This window comes from Chelonia mydas, chromosome 17 (genome assembly GCF_015237465.2).
Source record: "Chelonia mydas isolate rCheMyd1 chromosome 17, rCheMyd1.pri.v2, whole genome shotgun sequence".
Lineage (NCBI taxonomy): Eukaryota > Metazoa > Chordata > Testudines > Cheloniidae > Chelonia > Chelonia mydas.
The window spans coordinates 17534083-17552900 of record NC_051257.2 but is presented as its reverse complement, the minus strand read 5'-3'; the positions used below and the strand labels follow the sequence as shown (position 1 = coordinate 17552900).

Below are 18818 nucleotides of genomic sequence, written 5' to 3'. Positions count from 1 at the left end.
GGGAGGTACATACCCATGTACAGATTGTCCTCTGCAGAATCATCCAGTACCTAAAATGGATATCACAGAGGCAAGGGAAGGGAAACAGAGAGGGAGACATCTTTAATCCAAAAATACTCTATAATTACCCATATTTCATGTTGTGCTGGAGGGCGTTAAACTCACAGGGCACCTGGATTTGAAATTTAATGGAGTAATATGCGATTCGTGACTTTAAATATACATCTATCTCCCCTGCCTTTATCTTGCATTCGCGTGCGCGCACACACTTCTTACCAGTTTTTAGTAGGGATAGACTCAAGCATCCCTAAACCTGGGAAATTTAGCTACAGATCTGCACATTGCAATCTGACCTCTTTCTGATGCTCTGCAGACTAGACTTAAAATAACAAGACTTGCACCCTTGAACTATGTTAAGAACAGCCACTGTACACACCAAGGGCCCTCTCATGCATGGCATACAGTCACATAAGCCTGATTATCAGACAAAGTGTATGCAAGAAAGGCTGCTATGCATCTGTCTCCATGTAACCTACATGCAAAAATCAGGCCCTACAGTCTAAGGAAACGATATCATGCTAGCATGCTAGGAAGTTTCTCAGTTTGGGTCCTGAACTCCTGGACTGTCAGCAGCTGGGACTATCACCCTGTCGCAATCTCGTCTGTCCACCTACACACATTATTTACTAGCTCAGAAAGGAGTTGCATCCAGACTTCTCTAAACGCAGTGTGGGGCCACTGGAGGGGCAAGAATAGGTCTCACTGGGCATGCGCTGCAATGTCTTGACACCAACAGAGCTAAGCAGTGGCCCTGCATAAGTGTCATCACACTGGATTCAGGGTTCACCAAACTTTGCAGCTAAACCTTGACTTGAACCCAAATATCTCTGTGGATGCCCATCTTTTACATTGAGTAAGCACTGATATTCACTGGTATATTCCCCTTCTTACCACATTGCCAGGATCAGAATGTGCATACAGGAGTTGTTATGGGGTCAGAGATCCTATTCAAAGACTCCAGTGCTACAGAGCAACTGCTAGCAGTTAGAAACTCACTGCACTGAGGAGGTTTTTGAAGGATAGAGAGAAATTTTCTTTAGTTTATTCTGGAAAATCTGGGGAACTAAAGAAAACAAATTCCATGCACTCTTATGCCTACTAGAGACAGTACATACAAATGAAGATGCTATTTGCCCATGTCAGACAAATATTGATTAACAGGGCACTAAGGTCCATCACCACATAAGCACTCTCTCTCTCCCCAGGCCCCCTGCCACACACACGCATAGGGCTTGTCTACATACAGCAGTCCATCAGTTAAACTGATTTAGTTAAACTGGAGCAAAAGGCTGAGATGACACTAATTTTGGTTTAAACTAGGTCTATTTTGGATAGCTTATGTTGATTAGGCACAGGTTTAAGCTAAACCAAAGTAAGCTAGTCTTAGACTGAATAAAAGAATGACCACACAGGAGCCTGCACTAGTTTCATTAAACCAGTGCAAGTTTGTATGTAGGCAAGGCTTACCTTTTCTTTCTCTCGCTCTAAAACACACAGTTGCTTAAGGAGCTTCTATTTATCAACTTTGACCTTGATCAAGCAAGCCCTCCACATACACAGCCCCATTGTGTAGAGTGTGGCCAGAATCAGGTCCTTAATTTATAAACATAGGCTGCCATTTTCAAAGCCGTCTAGGGGATTTTGCTTCCTGATCCCCATTAACTTAAAAAACCCAAACTTGAATGTAGCCATCTGCACAGTCTGACCTGAATAACAGCACCCCTTCCCTCCCAACCCGCTTTGGCATACACACCTCGATTAGCTTCACAATGTTGATATGGTCCAGTTTCTTTAAGATGGCTATTTCTTGATAAACTCTATCCAGCGGTGCCATTGATTTTGGCTGCCCATCAGAAGTTGCTCTGGATCCTCTAGGGGGAGGTCGACCTGCAACAGCAACAACAAAAACTTGGCTTTACCCCTGCTTGGCAGCACATGATACATCACAGTGAATGGCTGTATAACATGGGGGCTTTGAATGGGTGCAGGACCTAAAAATATACGACCAGCCAGACACAGATGTAAGAGCGCAGGGATTGAATGACCTCACAGAGATGACACACTGACCTACTGAACGTTCTCCGCATGAGTCAATGCCTGACTTTTATTTTCTCGTATAAAGTCCACTTGAAATTTAGTGCCAGTGAAAAGAGTCAGATTGACTGTTCTGGGGATTGGAAATCAGTCAGCCACAGAACAGGTACAACATGGGCATCGGCACTGCCCCATCAACATTCCTACATTCTGCTCTGAAAGGACATCAAGCAGGTCCCAAGCTTGGCTGGGTCAACTCATCCCATTATCTTTCTAAGGCAGATGAATTGAGCTCTGTGTCTTCACTGTGTGCAGGTGAAGCCTTAAAACTAAAATTCTTCATGAACATTAAGGAGACGATGGGATGTTTTCATAGAGGGATTTGCCACAATTTATCTGCCCCCAACTACTGTGATACATCTAGTTGATGCTTTCTACCCCAGAGACAGCTGCACTCTCTCTCATTTGTAAATAGGTTTAGGATCGTTCAGGATAAATGCATTATTCTATTATAATCATGATCCCATCGAAAAAAATCATACCACAAGCTATGATGCAGATAAGTAGTTAGGCAGAAGGCAATGCTCATGCTAGTCTGGTTTTTCTATTGTTACAGAAAGTTCCAATTTCCATGTCCTGTTCTATTTCCAAAACAATTACAAAGACCTGGCAAGTGAAGCCATCCACCAATAAAACAGCTTTAAGATGCAATCATTAGGACTCTCACTAGTTTGAATGAATTATTCCAAGAGAAATTGCCAAATTACTCAAAAGGAAAATGTGGTTCTTGATGACAAAATTTCACAAGGGTACATGGCACTTTGCAATGAGCCTGATCATAGAAGGAATTGAGAGTGCTTAGCAAATAGTAGGATCAAGCCCAACGTTTTCAAAAGATTAAATTTAAAACATGTCATTTCACATGAAGAAATGAATAAAAGCCTAAGTTTCCAGAACAAGAAGACAAGCCAGGCAGGATACTGCTTGTATTGATGTGTTAGGCAAAAGGTCTCACTATAAGAAACTACTTGAGCTAGTGGAATGGACCAGCAGGGAAAGGACAAGCCGTTAGTCAGCAAGTTTTTCTCCTCAAGGTTTGATTCTTAGATTTTAGGGTGCCTGAATTACAGCAAGAAAAACAAACTAGAAAAACAGATAAACCCAACATGGATTACAACCCAGGCCAGTATGCAGAACCCTTTTCCATTCACAAGGCCAGAGTTTCAAAAGTGCTCAGCACACTGTGTGAAAATCTGGCCATCAGTGTCATAATCGGAACTGCCAGGTGTTGAGATCTAGTGAAAATCTGGCTCCAACTATGGATACTGAACACTTGACAATCTGGCCCCAAGGCTAGAATTTTCAGAAGGGCTCAGTGTCCACAGTCAGGGCCAGGTTTTCAAAAGCGCTCAGCACGTTGGGTGCCACGTGCTTTTGAAAATCTAGCCCTAGGTGTCTTGCACACTCTTTGAGAACCTTTCTGAGCCTTTAGTCTCCACCTCCACATTCTGTGCTGGACCACTGAGGGACACTCAAGAAGGAGAATTAACTTCCTGATGGCTGGGAAACAAGCAGGGGTGGCTCTGGATCACATCACAAATTCAAAATGGCTTCTCCTTACAGGTTGAGTATAGTGTCTTGTTTTTGTGCACGCAAAAGAGTTGTGCCTGAAAGCGTATTCAGATAATCTGCTGAAAGATACAGTAGAGGCACAACAAGAAAAAGGGCTTCTATATGCCACACAAGCATAGAGGCCAGTGTTTTACCATCAGGGAGCAAGACGGTCTGGGGACAGAGGGCACAAAGGAGCAGTGAGGTGGGGAATTGTGTTTTGGATGATAGCTTGTGTCTGTCCTTATTATAGATGATCCAGTATGCCTATCCTCACAAACCACCCAAGCAGCTTTGAAATCTGTATGCCTTACTCAGGCAAAATTCCAGTGAAGTCACTGGAAATTTTGCCTGAGAGAGGATAGCTGGTAAGGCCTGCAGGGCTTGTCTGTAACCTTTAAAAGCATGACACCTACGTGGAAATCCATACTGTTTCAGTAGCTTCTTTTTGGAGAGGACTTTCATAGCCTGAGGGAAGAAAAAAAAAGTGTTAAAACAGAGCAAAACTGGGAGTTACACTCACTGCTCAGTCCTTGCAGTATTTGCTCTATCTTTGCAATTCAGTTCATCTACTGGTCTGGGACTCCAGTTTTCAGACCTTTATCCAAGGGAGAGAGAGCTTAATTAGTGACAGACACCTTCAAAATATTTAAGATCTAAGAAAGAATGAATTATTTTCCTTTAGGTACATAAAAAGGCCAATTTTACCCATTTTTTTACAAAGCAAAAATAAATCTGATTAATTTATCTTAATCAGATAAATAACAAGGGGGCCCGATTCTCAGTTACTCTGTGTGACACAGAGACCCCTTGGTAAACAGTCTCCTGCTCTTTGCAAACATCTCTCATCTCACACACGAGAAACTCACTACAACACACATGCCGTGTAGGATATTCATCCCTAAAAAGTAACATGTAAGGTAACTACAGAAAGCTCATAACTTGTCACAATTCATAATCACTGAGAGACATATGTGCAGGTGATATTTACAGAATAATGTATTTATACTGAAAGTTTGCTTTATGGATTGGGAGTAGAAATTAGTCATCAGGAGACAATATGTCTCAGTGATGGCCCATTAGGGCAAAGGAGAGTTGTCACCCTGCCCTGTTTGGCTGATGATGCCAGCAAGGCTCAATTGTTTAGCCTTGTGTAATACAACGACTTTCAACAGGAAACCATCAGAGGCAATGACAAACAATCAGAACTACTTAAAGATAAAAAAAGACACTTTATAACAAGACAAATAAATTGGTTAGTCTCTAAGGTGCCACAAGTACTCCTTTTCTTTTTGCGAATACAGACTAACACGGCTGCTACTCTGAAACATATAACAAGACAGGTGTTTGTCCTATCTGTGAATAGACACCGAAGGCTGTTTTCAGTATAGCACAGAGGAGAAAGAAGCACTCTGCATCCATTCACTGAGGAAAACCTTCGTGGAGTGGGGATTCTTGAGATCCTGACTCCAGCCAACTCTGCAACAGACTGAACTTTGGGGGAAAAAATCTAATTCACTGGACAGTAACTCTTCATAAGTAGAGAACCAGGTTCATATTTTATGTGTTTGTTTTGTGTTGTGGCCATTTGTTTCCACCACTCTCTCTCATTTCCAGTTAAATCTTCATTCTTTCTTAATTAACCCTACACTTTGGTTTTATTATAAATGCCCATAAGTTCTGTGTGTCTTACAGAAGTGCTGGCTTCAGGTAAAACTGGGTACACAGCTCCTTTGGGGGCAAAAGATCTGGAATTCCTGTGAGTAGCCAATGTCAGGGGCTGGATATCACCGGGGAACAATTCAGAGGGACTCAGAGCCTGGGTGCATCTATTATTAAACTGCAAGGCAAAGTTAGGGCAGGTGTACTCCAGAGGAGAGTGCTTGAAGGGCTGGTGGTATCAGGGAGCCGACACCCAGTTACCACTAGAAAGACTCCCTCTTGCTGGATGAAGGGGGTAACAAGGTGGCTCACCGTCCTGGGTAGCCCAAGAGCTGTCACATTCTGTTCCTGTGCTTTGAGCAGGGTCTGAGGAGGGAAGGTGACTTTAAGCTACCTTTTTGCTCCCCATATTCTGGGGCCTACTCAGCCCCTGGGGCAAGTGAGAGCAGCCTTAGAGTACTTTCACTTACGCTTGGCTTCCTACAGCTGCCACTGACTCTGGGAAACCAAATAACTGGGATGTAGTCTGGCCACACCTGTGTATATTTGCCCTCACCCTATGCCAGGAGCTGGGAGCAAGAACAGCACAGAGCCCTTTGGCTGGGGAAGCCCTTTGCACAGGCAGTATTCTCACAAGGCCATTTCTGCCCCCTTTATGCTGCCATAGTTGCATAAAGGGATCTTAGTGTAACTGAGAACCAGGCCCAAGATCTCCAGGTTAGATATTTCCAGGATTCCTGTCACTGTGGTATCACAGATTGAGGGACACAGCGATCTGTGGGGTAGCATAGGAATTGCAGCGTACAATGGATAAGAGAACACAAAGGGAAGCATAGATTTAAATAAGCTAGCCACTTGGTGACACTCTTCCATCCCTCTACATTCTCATATTCCAGTATCATACAGTTGTTTGGAACCAATACGTAGTTGATGTGAGATGGTGGACATCAGAGTAATTTTTCTGCCGTCCAAATGGCATTAGGCATGATGGCAAAAGACAACCTGAATGTAATAAATCAAATCTCTGAGCCTTCATGCATACTGCCGTGTTAAATAACCTTCTAGCAGCCACTCCAATGATCCCTGAAGACTTCACAGATAAATATTTCATGAGAAACCAGCTCATATGACCATCTGCTCAGGGAAATATCCTGCACTAGTGAGGCTTTTTCAGAATGAGTAGTTTACTTCTATTAATCAAACCTCCATATCTGTAATCCACAGTGGAGTGACCCCAGTGAAATATAATCACCCAGGGGCTCACTGCAAGGAGACTTTATTACACATTACCTGATACTAGTTATCTCTGCTGGTGAGGATACAGCTACCAACCAGAAACCCCATCCATCCTTTCAGTGTCTCTTATATAGTTTAAGGGCCAGATTCAGATCTCAGTTATATCAGTGGATAGCTGGACTAACTCCAATGAAATCTGAATTTACGCTGGTGTAACTGAGCAGAGACTCTGGCCCCCAATTCCATTTCATAACTACAGTGGCACACATTGAAAATAGTAGTATCAGGAGATGGAGACAAGACAGTTCTAGTCATTCACCTACACATTGCCCTGTCTAATCTTGGTTCCAACTAGTTGGCTGAATTATTCTGTGGTCTGTGTGAAATGAGTTTCTGATGTCCACAACCCAGAAACCACCTCCACAATCAGCACTTTGAAAGAAGGCCCAGGACAGGAGGGTTCTCAGTGTATTATAAACACACTCCACTTTTATTTCTCCCCCTGCACCCAAATAACAGTGACAAGCAATCTTAAATCAATGAGTTTTAGGTGCCTAGATGCTTTTGAAGATTTCACTGGGCACCTAAATACCTTTAAGGATCCAGCCCTAAGTGACTTGCCCATGAACACACAAAGTCTGTGGCAGAGCAAGGAACTAAACCTGAGTCTTCCAAGTCCGAGGGTAGTGTCCTAATCACTGTACCATCCTTCCTCCCTGTCATAGGATTAAGGATACAGCAACTTTTAGACGCCAGTAAAGCAGTGCTCTCACATTCAATGAGGGAAGCGAGTAGTAGTAACCCAGTCATCTCAATTGTTCATAACTCACCTGAAAGGAACTACATGGCCACTGTATGGATACTGTAATGTAGTTAAGGTTGTATGAGGCCTATAAAAAAACAAAACAGGAGTACTTGTGGCACCTTAGAAACTAACAAATTTAATAGAGCATAAGCTTTCGTGGGCTACAGCCCACTTCATCGGATACATTGAATGGAACATATAGTAAGAAGATATATATATATATACACACACACACACATACAAAGAAGGTGGAATTTGCCATACAAACTGTAAGAGGCTAATTAATTAAGATGAGCTATTATCTTTATTCAAGTGACACCATCATAGGACCTAATCACATTAGCCACGCCATCAGGGGCTCGTTCACCTGCACATCTACCAATGTGATATATGCCATCATGTGCCAGCAATGCCCCTCTGCCATGTACATTGGCCAAACCAGACAGTCTCTACGCAAAAGAATAAATGGACACAAATCTGGTATCAGGAATCATAACGTTCAAAAACTGGTAGGAGAACACTTCAACCTCTCTGGCCACTCAGTAAAAGACTTTAGGGTGGCAATTCTGCAACAGAAAAGCTTCAAAAACAGACTCCAATGAGAAACTGCTGAGCTTGAATTAATATGCAAACTAGATACCATTAACTTGGGCTTGAATAGAGACTGGGAGTGGCTGAGTCATTACACATGTTGAATCTATTTCCCCATGTTAAGTATCCTCACACCTTCTTGTCAACTATCTAAATGGGCCATCTTGATTATCACTACAAAAGTGTTTTTTTCTCTCCTGCTGATAATAGCTCATCTTAATTAATTAGACTCTTACAGTTTGTATGGCAAATTCCACCTTCTCTGTATGTGTGTGTGTGTATATATATATATATATATATATCTTCTTACTATATGTTCCATTCTATGCATCCGATGAAGTGGGCTGTAGCCCACGAAAGCTTATGCTCTAATAAATTTGTTAGTCTCTAAGGTGCCACAAGTCCCCCTGTTGTTTTTTTTTGCGGATACAGACTAACACGGCTGCTACTCTGAAACCTGTGAAGCCTATGACAGCATTCGGACTTGCTTCCTATATTGCAGCTGTGGCTACACCAGCTTTTTGTTGACTGGTGACTCCCCAACCCTTGGGAACTCCCCATCTGCAGAACTCTGGTTGCTTTCTAGCCCCTTTGTGCCATCAGAGCAGTGCAAAGAGGTTGGATCATAATCCATCCCACTGTTTTCTAAATCCTCATGTGGGCTGAACAGCAAAGTTTCTTACGGAACAAGCAGGAGTCATTTAATTACCACAAAGAATAGAGGCATGAATAAACAGTATCAAAGTCCAGTTTTCACTACAGTGAAAGTTGGAGAGGCAAATCCTAGTTGTGCATAACAGCAGAGATACAATGGGGATTTAGCAAGTGTCTCTTCCTTCCAGGCTCAAGCAGAGCTGTCACCAAGGCAATGCATTCGTGAAACAACCAACCCATTTCCGCTCTCAAGCAAAGCTAATTATCCAAACAATGCCTTTCAGACACAGAATTCTCTCAGAATCTTGTGGGTGGATTTTTCCTTAGTACTGACAAGTGCCTCAATAGCTTCTTCAGAAACAAATGGTGCAGGTAGTTTTCTCTATCTATGCCCCTGCGCCCAATTCCTGCCGCTTTCTGATTTCATGAGAATGTGGTTCATGGCGTGTGTTCTTGGGAGGCAGCATGGGGATCATGTTACAATTTCTCTGATTAATGGAAACCTCTGTACAATATTTAAGCCTACTACTTTCTTCATAGCATTACTGCAGTCCGAGTGTATTGAGGAGCATAATCAAAAGGGCTAAACTGCTTTAGAGGAATAACCCAACAAAAGAGGATTTTGGTATCTTTGAGATGAAAGGTTAAAGATCAGGAGGAGTTCTGTAACTCAGAAGTTCTGGTGATCTGATCTGATGCTGACTATAGCTCAGATCCTGCTTTCAGTAAAGCCAGTAACAAAATTTCCATTATTTCAAATGGGGGCAATAAGCAGCATTGGGCCTTGTAAGTGGACTTGCCATCTGCACATTGCAATGCATTGAGACAGCTGAGGACTTCAATTACTGTATACCCAAGCTCACTCTATAGAGGTTCAGCTGTATAGAAGATACATTGGATTGATGTTTGTCCAGCACTTTGGATATGGAAAGTGATACACATTCAAAGCATTATTATTATCAATAATCTTATACCATTGTTGGATTAAATGTCCCATTGGGAAAGCGGAAAAGAATCACTGTCTATTTCCAATAAGCCCCCCATCTATTCTTTACCCTTATCTCCCATGATTCAGAATGAAATCCCAATGAAAAGGGACAACAAACCCTCTTTTGCTGAATAAGGGAAAGCCATTAGTGCCTGCATATCATGCTATTCAGATGCTGACAATAAATCTGTCATCACTAATCCCAAGCACTGTTTATCATATAATCATCTAAAACAGTTTACATCCTATCATTCCATCCTTCTTGATCACTGAACGAGTTGCATGCGTAACGTGTGACTGAGCGATGGCATCTATGTCCCAGGAACCTGGATTGCTACCCATCCCTCCCTATTTTTTGGTGTGATTTTTAATGGAGGATTTATGGCTGCATCTGGAAAGGTTTCATGACGAAACTCAATTGTTATCATCTCCATCAAGAAGCTGCAGGAAAAAAATGGAATGGGATCATTTTTGTCCAAAAGTGGAACGGCAATTGTCCTTCTCAATCACTTTATGCTACAAGCTGTTTCAGAGATTAAAAACGGGAAAAAGACATGGCCCGAGGCTTCTCAGGCTCAAATTTCATCAGCAAAATTACTCCAGACTAGACCTCCACAGGGACATATGTTGCTTCTGCTTTGTATTTTTTGCCTTTTAAGGTGCTTGGCCTTTTTTCTAATCACTGTTAATGCACCTACTGCAAACTATAACACTGAAATATTTACAGCTGTAAGGGTTCCTAGGCATAGTTTTGCAAACGCTGGTGTAATGGCTCCAACCAGAGCTTAGCAGCACGGACTGAACGCAGATGACAGGTTTCAGAGTAGCAGCCGTGTTAGTCTGTATTCGCAAAAAGAAAAGGAGTACTTGTGACACCTTAGAGACTAACAAATTTATTTGAGCATAAGCTACAGCTCACTTCATCGGATGCATAGATGAACTCAGATGGTACAGGCCTGTGCTTTAGCAGGCTAAGCCCAACAAAGTCAATGGGATTCTTTCCATTTTTCTACCTTTCCTTTAATAGAAGGTCAAAATCAGAAAAAAACAAAGTCCTGCTTGCACATGGGATGATCACTGATTTCTTACTAAAAGGGATAGGCCTAATTTGAGGCCTGATCCAAAATCCATTAACATAGTAATTCTTTCTACTGACTTTCACAAGAATTGAGTCAGGCTATTGGTGCTTAAAAGTTCTGCAGTAATCAACACAGAATGCACACTGTCCCGTTCTTCAGCAACTATCATGTAAAGGATCATACACTGCGATTTTGCACTGTGTAGGATTTTGTAACGTGAATAAAACACTGAGTCTTAAAAATAAGTTTTGTCCTGTTTATAGGTATACACTTTTTTTTTGCACAATCATTCTCTGTTTCCTTTAAACTAGGTGGCAACACTTCCTTGTACTGAAATAGAATGTGTGAGGTTCGGCTACATACCATATACAATTCCAGGCCACTCAAATGCTAATTTTCTCCAATTATTTATTGTCACTTTTCAACATGAAGACAAAAAGAGAAATTGGCAATGTTGGTTTTGGAAAACAAAGAATAAAAAAGCCCCCTCTCCCAATTGCCATGATCAGAATTGCTCCTGGTAATTGCTGGTGCTACACATTTGCATTAGATCTCCCCTTCGGCTGCCTGACAACTCTTGTCAAAGTGTATTGTTGTAACACGGTTTCAGACAGCAGCGATAAGTGAAACAACATGCAATTTATCTTGGTATTAAAAGCTGCATGTCAGTCAAACACACAGGGAAATGTGAGGAGCAATGCAACCATTAGCTAATTACACAATTCTCTACCATTTCTCTTACGCTTTTAAAAAAAATCTGTCAAATTCCAGGGTATTTCAACACCTCGGGAAACTGGAAGCCTCCCCATCACAATTCGTAACACGGCAGAATACCGACACTGATGCCCACAGGATGATCAGCCAACAAAATTCCAGAGTTTTACACAATAGTGAGGGAATGCCCCCTTTATGGCTGCACCAGAAAAAAGAATGACATGTGAAGGCAATGGAGTAAAAATCTAGCATTATTACTCTTCTGCTGCAGCAATCTGTCCTTGTTTATAAAGTGTTGGGTCAATTGTGTAGCAAGCCCCTCCACCATGGGCTGTAAAATAGCAGACATTCAATGCAGTCAGATATTTTTTTTTTTGCTATTGCCCGAGGCGTTGAAAAACCCAGGCCTCCCCCTGCCACTGTTTTGGTGTATCCTTTGTTTTGAGCCTTGGTCGCAGGGATGAAATTTAATAGTGCAAAGTGTAAGCTTAGAGATTAACAATAAGAATTTTTGCTATAAACTGGAGACTTATCAGTTGGAAGCAACAGTGGAGAAGAAAGACCATCACCTGGGTGTACTGTTGGATCACAGGATGACTGCGAGCCGCCAATGTGATGCAGCCGTGAAAAAGACTAAGGTAGTCCTAGGATGCAACAGATTGGGTATTTCCAGGTGAGATAGGGAAGTGTTATTACCATCATACAAGGCACTGGTGAGACCTCATTTGGAACACTGTGTGCAGTTCTGGTCTCCCATGTTTAAGAAAGATTAATTCAACTTGGAACAGGTACAGAGAAGGGCTACTAGGACGATCAGAGGAATGGAAAACCTATCTTATAAGAGGAGACTCAAAGAGCTTGGCTTGTTTAGCCCAACCAAAATAAGGCTGAGAGGAGATATGCTCTCTCTCTATAAATACGAGAGAGGGATAAATACCACTGAGGGAGAGGAGTTATTTAAGTTAACCGCCAATGTTGACACAAGAACAAATGGATATAAACTGGACATCAACAAGTTTAGTTTTGAAATTAGATGAAGGTTTCTAACCATCAGAGGAGTCCAGTTCTGGAACAGACTTTCAAGGGGAGCAGTGGGGGCAAAATAGTTCATGGAGGATAGGTCCATCGATGGCTATTAGCCAAGATGGGCATGGATGGTGTCCCTAGCTTCTGTTTGCCAGAAGCTGGGAATGGGCGACAGGGGATGGATCACTTGGTGATTACCTGTTCTGTTCATTCCCTCTGGGGCACCTGGCATTGGCCACTGTAGGAAGATAGGACACTGGGCTAGATGAATCTTTGGTCCGACCCAGTATGGCCGTTCTTATGTTCTTAAGTAAAAACCTAACTGTCTTCAAGGCTGACCTTGATAAGTTTTGGAGGGGATAGTATGATGAGACTGCTTACAATGGTAGATAGCTGCTGTGAGACTGCAAGTAGAAAATATGCCCAGTGGCCAGTGAGGGGGTACTATATGGAGAGGGCTCTGAATTACTACAGAGAGTTCTTTGCTGGTGTCTGGCTGTTGCGTCTTGCCGAAATGCTCAGGTTCTAACTAATCGCCACATTTGGGGTCAGGAAGGAATTTCCCCCTGGGTCAGATTGGCAGAGACCCTGGGTTGGGGTTTTTTTTTGCCTTCCTCTGCACCATGGGTTATTTGCAGGTCTAAACTAGTGCAAATGGTGGATTCTCTGTAACTTGAAGTCTTTAAATCATGATTTGAGGATTTCAAGTAACTCAGTCAGAGGTTATGGGTCTATTACAGAAGTGGGTGGGAGAGGTTCTGTGGCCTGTAATGTGCAGGTGATCAGACAGGATGATCATAATGGTCCCTTCTGGCCTTAAAGTCTATTGGGGATTTGGAGGATGAATCATTGTGGACCTCTACTCCTTCTTTGCACAAAGTCTGAGTAAATGGGTTTTGTGTCTGAGGGTCTCTGCTGAGGTATCAGGGCTGAAATGGAATCTTCCTAGCAGTAGGTGGTACACTCTGGCTGCAGGTTTCAGAGTAGCAGCCGTGTTAGTCTGTATCCGCAAAAAGAAAAGGAGTACTTGTGGCACCTTAGAGACTAACAAATTTATTTGAGCATAAGCTTTTGTGAGCTACAGCTCACTTCATCGGACGCATTTGCCTCTGAAGATTTGTCTAGTTTAGAAAAAGAAATTGAGTTTAAGTGGTGTTTAGTAAACGTGTTCACTCACCCAGACCTTTTCCCTAATGAAGACATGTTAGCACATTTTACCCTGAATTAGCTGTTCACCAGCTAAACCAATACAAAAGGTGTTAACGTGCATCTAACACAAGTGCAATGATCACAATATCATTAGGGTTAGATAATCCCAACCTACATTTGACCTCTTTTCCTAATCTACACAATCCCCCAGGTCCACTGAACCAGCCCTCTGTATAGCACTGAGCACACTCAGTAAACAAAGTCGTGCCCAGGAAATAAAATTAAAATTCCTGCATTAATAAATCTGAAATGTTTAGTGTTTTGCTTCCCTCCATGTTACAGAGGCATTCTCAAGTAGAACTGGGAGGAGGGGATTCATAGAAATGACTGTATTAGCATGTCACTCGGTGCTGCATACAGAACAATGTCTTGTGCAATATGCAGTTTCCACCCAAATCAGCACAATAGGGCAGAGTTTGTTAGGAGGCCAGAACAGAAAGAGGAACTAATGGGAACAGCAAACATTTCAATTAACGGGCTGAGTCAGCTGGAAAGTGAATGGCATGGAAACAATTGCAATCCCATCCAGTTGGATAGATTCAGGGTGTCTTTTCCAGATTTTGCATCATTTCTTCCTTCTAACATTTCAATATATTTCCTATGCAGTTTCACACTAGCTGGAAATATGACCGGCTAGGATAATCTTGGATAATGATGTTAACAGTCATGCTAAAAAAGCTGTTAGCTCAGTAGCAAAACTGCAAGTCAGGAAGAAAAAATATCTGAGCAACAGGGTGGCTGTTTGTGAAAGTTCCTTCTTATTACCGTGAAAATGAGAAACCAATTTGGAGAGCTTATTCCTCATCCTTGTACCCTACTTGTGCTGGGGGCTTGAGTGGTCCATAGGCCTTGACTTGCCTCTCTGAATGGGGGCAAGTTTCACACACAGAATGCAAATCACTACAGTTGTAGGGACAGTCAGACTTCCAGGTATCTCCTGGCACTGGCACAGTCTATTCTGTTTTATATAGATTCTTATGTCATGCTCATCACCATAATATCGGAACACCTTCCAGAAGTGCAGTAAGCAATGTGACTAATATCAGTTGCAGTCTGCTATTTATGAACTCTCCAATTTGACCCCTAAGGGGCAAATCCTCATTTCAGAGTGAAATTCACTCTTGTGCAGAAGGCCATCAGAGGCCTATGCACCACTTAAGTACAACGTAAGCTCTCAAAACTGGATTTAAGTGGGACTTAAGTGGTCTGCACAGCCAAAGTACTTGGGGCCCTCCATGGAGAGTGAGTGGTGGGGAAGAACCGCTTCTTCCCAGACGATGAGCAGTGGAGCTGCTCTGTGGCTGCTACTCTAGCCTTGAAGCTTCCCCCACTCCATGGGGTGCGTGTTTCCCACACCACACTCAGACAAAGAAACTTCAGACCAGGAGGCCAGCCTTGTCTGGGTTTGCTCTATAGTATGGTGCTTCAGAATGTTGGCCAAGAAGCTGAGTGTGGATCTTCGATTTCAGAGAGATAGGGAGGTGTTCAGATCCCAATCCTCACTAAAATTAGACTGAGGTTAGAATCATTAGAAGGGACCACAAGGGTCATCTAGTCTAACCCCCTGCCAAGATGCAGGATTTGTTGTGTCTAAACCATCCAAGACATATGGTTATCCAGTCTCCTTTTGAAAACCTCCACTGAAGAAGCTTCCACAACTTCCCAAGGCAGTCTGTTCCATTTTACTGCTCTTACAGATAGGAAGTTTTTCCTGAGATTTAATCTAAATCTGCTATGCTATAGTTTGAACCCATTGTCTCTTGTCCTCCCCTCTGTGGCAAAAGAGAACAACTTTCCTCCCTCTTTTTTGTGGCAATCTTTCAAGTATCTGAATACCACTAAATATCCCCCCTTAACCTCCTCTTTTCCAACCTAAACATGCCCAGTTCCTTCAGCCTTTGCTTGTATGGCTTGCATTCTATCCCTTTGATCATCTTTGTCACTTGCCTCTGGATCCTTTGGAGTTTCTCTACATACTTTCTATACATTGGTGACCAAAACTGGACACAGTACACTAGCTGAGGCCTAATCAGCACTGAGTAGAGCGGTACTATCACGTCCCGTGACTTAAACCTAAAATTGCATTTACTTTTTTTGTAACAGCATCGCGTTGCTGACTCACGTTGAAGCTGATACACACCACAACTCCAAGATCCTTCTCAGCAGTGCTTCTGCCAAGCCAGTTTTCCCCCATTCTGTATTTGTGCCTTTGTTTTTTCTTCCCTAAGTGCAGCAACTTACATTTGTCTTTGTTGAATGTCATTTTATTGTCTACAGCCCAGTTCTTTAATTTATCACGAACCCTCTGAATTTCAGCTCTGTCCTCCATAGCACTGGCAACATCCCCTAGTTTTGTGTCATCTGCAGACTTCATCAGTGTGCTCTCTACATCCGAGTCTCTCTACATCTAGTCCTACATCCAGGTCATTAATAAAGATGTTAAACACCACTGGAGCCACAACAGATCCCTGTGGAATTCCACTTGAGACATCCCTCCAATCTGACATCATTCCATTAATAGTGACTTTTTGTTTGCAGTTGTTTAACCAATTATATGTCCACTTAATGATAGCTCTGTCAAGCCTGCATTTCTCCAGCTTACTTATCAGAATGTCATGTGCCGAAGACCAGGTATATTATGTCCACCGCATTCCCCCTATCCACAAAATCAGTTACCCTGTCAAAGGTTTGGGTCCAAAGAAGGTTTATGTTTGGATTCGGACTTCTGCCTGCAAAGTGGTAGAAATCGCTCAAGATCAGCTGTTCTCACGAGATTTCAGATACATCCAAATAAAAAAAAATGGACGGTGTTGTGGTTTTTGATCCAATCCAGAACAAAAACCACAAGGGTAGGTATAGGACTATGGAGTCAAATCCACCCCTCACTAGAAAATTTTGAAGGGGTTCAGATTAGAGATTCCAGGTTTACCCTATCTGTGGGTTTGACGTGACAGGTATTGGGCTTTTTTGATTTAACAGCTATTTAGAAGTAGAAGTCTTAAACCTATGGCCTCAACTCAGGAAAGGACTTAAGTATGTGCTTATATGTGTCCCGAACTAAGGAAGCATTTTTGAGTCTATAAGCCCAAACCCTACAATTAGCTATACAACGGACTGATTGATTTTTACTTATTTGCAGGCCTTGCTACAGAGCCCTTCACCATAATATCTTGATTTTTCCATAGTCTTCATTATAATAATATCTACCTGTTATACAGCAATTTTCATCTGTAGATCTCAAAGCACTTCACAATGATGTAAGCATCATTACCCCCAGTTTACCAATGGGGAAACTGAGGCTTGACAAGGGGAAGCGACTTGCTCAAGATCACCCAGCAATCCAGTGGCAGAGCTCGGAATAGAATCCGGGTCTCTTGAGCCCCACCTCAGCGCTCTATCCCCTAGGCACCACTCCCTACAGCTAAATATTGACTTGCTAATTGAATAGGATAACGTGCAGTGCTGTCACAAAGAAACCACACGGTGCTGTGCTGGGTTGTATCGCTAGGGGTATCACATACAGGATCCAACATTCTGTTATGAAATGTGCCTGTTCCGTCCAGACAGATTTTTTAGAAGCACGGTAGATCTCTCATTTCAGGTGACCTCTTTCATATCTAGAAAATGTCAAGATAGCTCAGCAATAAGTTTGCCTGCCTATTTCTGAAACATATGTCCAACATCTCCACTCATTACATACCACTTCACACTAGGTTTTGCTCACATTACACTGCTCTGCATCACACACACTGAAAAGTGTAGCCTCGTGCCCCATCAGGTTGATTTTCTACTCACAGGCCACGTGGCTCAGAAGGATTTAAAAAAAAAAAAAAAAGGCAGGAGAGAGCTAGTTCTCTGGGATGTGAAAAAAGAATCAGAAATATCAACACCAGTCAGTAATATGGGGAGAGAAGCACTTACGTAATACTTGTCGTCACTCTCATTGTAGGCCAATTTCACAACACCATAGGAGCCCTATAAATAAACACAAATTACACAGTCAGTTCGGCTGCCTTGCTTTGTTTGCCAGCTGCTCAAGGCTTATCGTGTTTGGCCTTGCAGTGAAAAATAAGAAGTACCCTCAACAGCCTTGAGCAAAAGCTCCACGTGATGCCAGATTCCATTATACAGTGCAGCTCCCATCCCCCTACGAAATGCAACTCAGATGGACCAGGACACATACAGGGGCAAAGGGAGTTTCTCTCCTCTTCATTGTTATGTTCAATGCCAGGGAAAATGTCCTTCCTCTCCTGGCAGCTATTTCATTTAGCCAGTAATGATGGAGGCATAGAGCATTTCCTGAGGATTAACGACTGTCTGGAAGGAACTGCCTCAGGCCATTAACTCCAACCAGTTATTAATCCTCAGCAACGCCCTGAGCCAAGGTTATATTTTTATTACAAGTTGAACATTGGGGAAAATTTACTTTTTAAAAGTCTTTTTGTTTCTGTGTTAGTTTTTAAAATTCCCTTCATTCACCCCCTCACAACTGGAAGCCTCCACCATTTTCATAGAGGTCTTTCCATGCACTGGGAATTTATAAGAAATTAACACTTTGCAGGTCATATTTTCAGCTGATGTTAATTGGCACAGTTCTAATGAGTGTGTGTTGCCTGGTCAGTTGCAGTTTATGGAAAGGTCAGTACTAGAGCACGTGGAACATGACAGGTCCAGTAGGAGCTCAAAGTAAAACCACTGAAATTTTGTCTAGTTTTCTGTCAACTTCATACATTTTACACGGCCAAGATTTTAAACCATAACTAAATTCCTCCTCCAACAGTTGCCCATTGAATACATGTATAAGAACTATATTAAGGGTGTGATCCACCTCCCACTGAAATCAGTAGGAGCATTTCCATTGACTTAAGAGTTGGAATGAGACCGTAAATCTCATGAAGGGCTGGTGAGCAAAGCTTTGGGCCTGACCCAAAACCCACTGGAATTAATGGAAGTCTTTCCACTGACTTCACTGGGCTATGGATCCGGCCCACTGTGAATTCTTTAATGTGGCAGATTAGAAAGTAAAGGTGAAATTCACTCCTCTGCAGAAGGCCTGCACAAGCCCTGTCCACTACTTAAGTCCCACTAAAGCCACCAAAATAAGGTTTAAGTGGGTCTTAAGGAGTGCATAGGGCTTGGTGGGCCCTCT

At 42.5% G+C, this 18818-nt stretch overlaps 1 protein-coding gene across 6 annotated transcripts in view; it reads right to left on the bottom strand.

The window, feature by feature from the left end:
* The window catches only part of CAMKK1 (calcium/calmodulin dependent protein kinase kinase 1), a 196146-nt gene that overhangs the window by 69184 nt on the left and 108144 nt on the right, over positions 1–18818 (bottom strand). For all 6 annotated transcript variants that reach the window (XM_007054151.4, XM_043531413.1, XM_027831224.3 and 3 more), the window contains 4 exons: positions 17591–17644; positions 4122–4173; positions 1814–1947; positions 14–50 (listed from right to left, as the gene is read on the bottom strand). In XM_007054151.4, coding sequence (XP_007054213.1) covers positions 14–50; positions 1814–1947; positions 4122–4173; positions 17591–17644 — 277 coding nt within the window. The remainder of the gene's footprint in view (positions 1–13; positions 51–1813; positions 1948–4121; positions 4174–17590; positions 17645–18818) is intronic.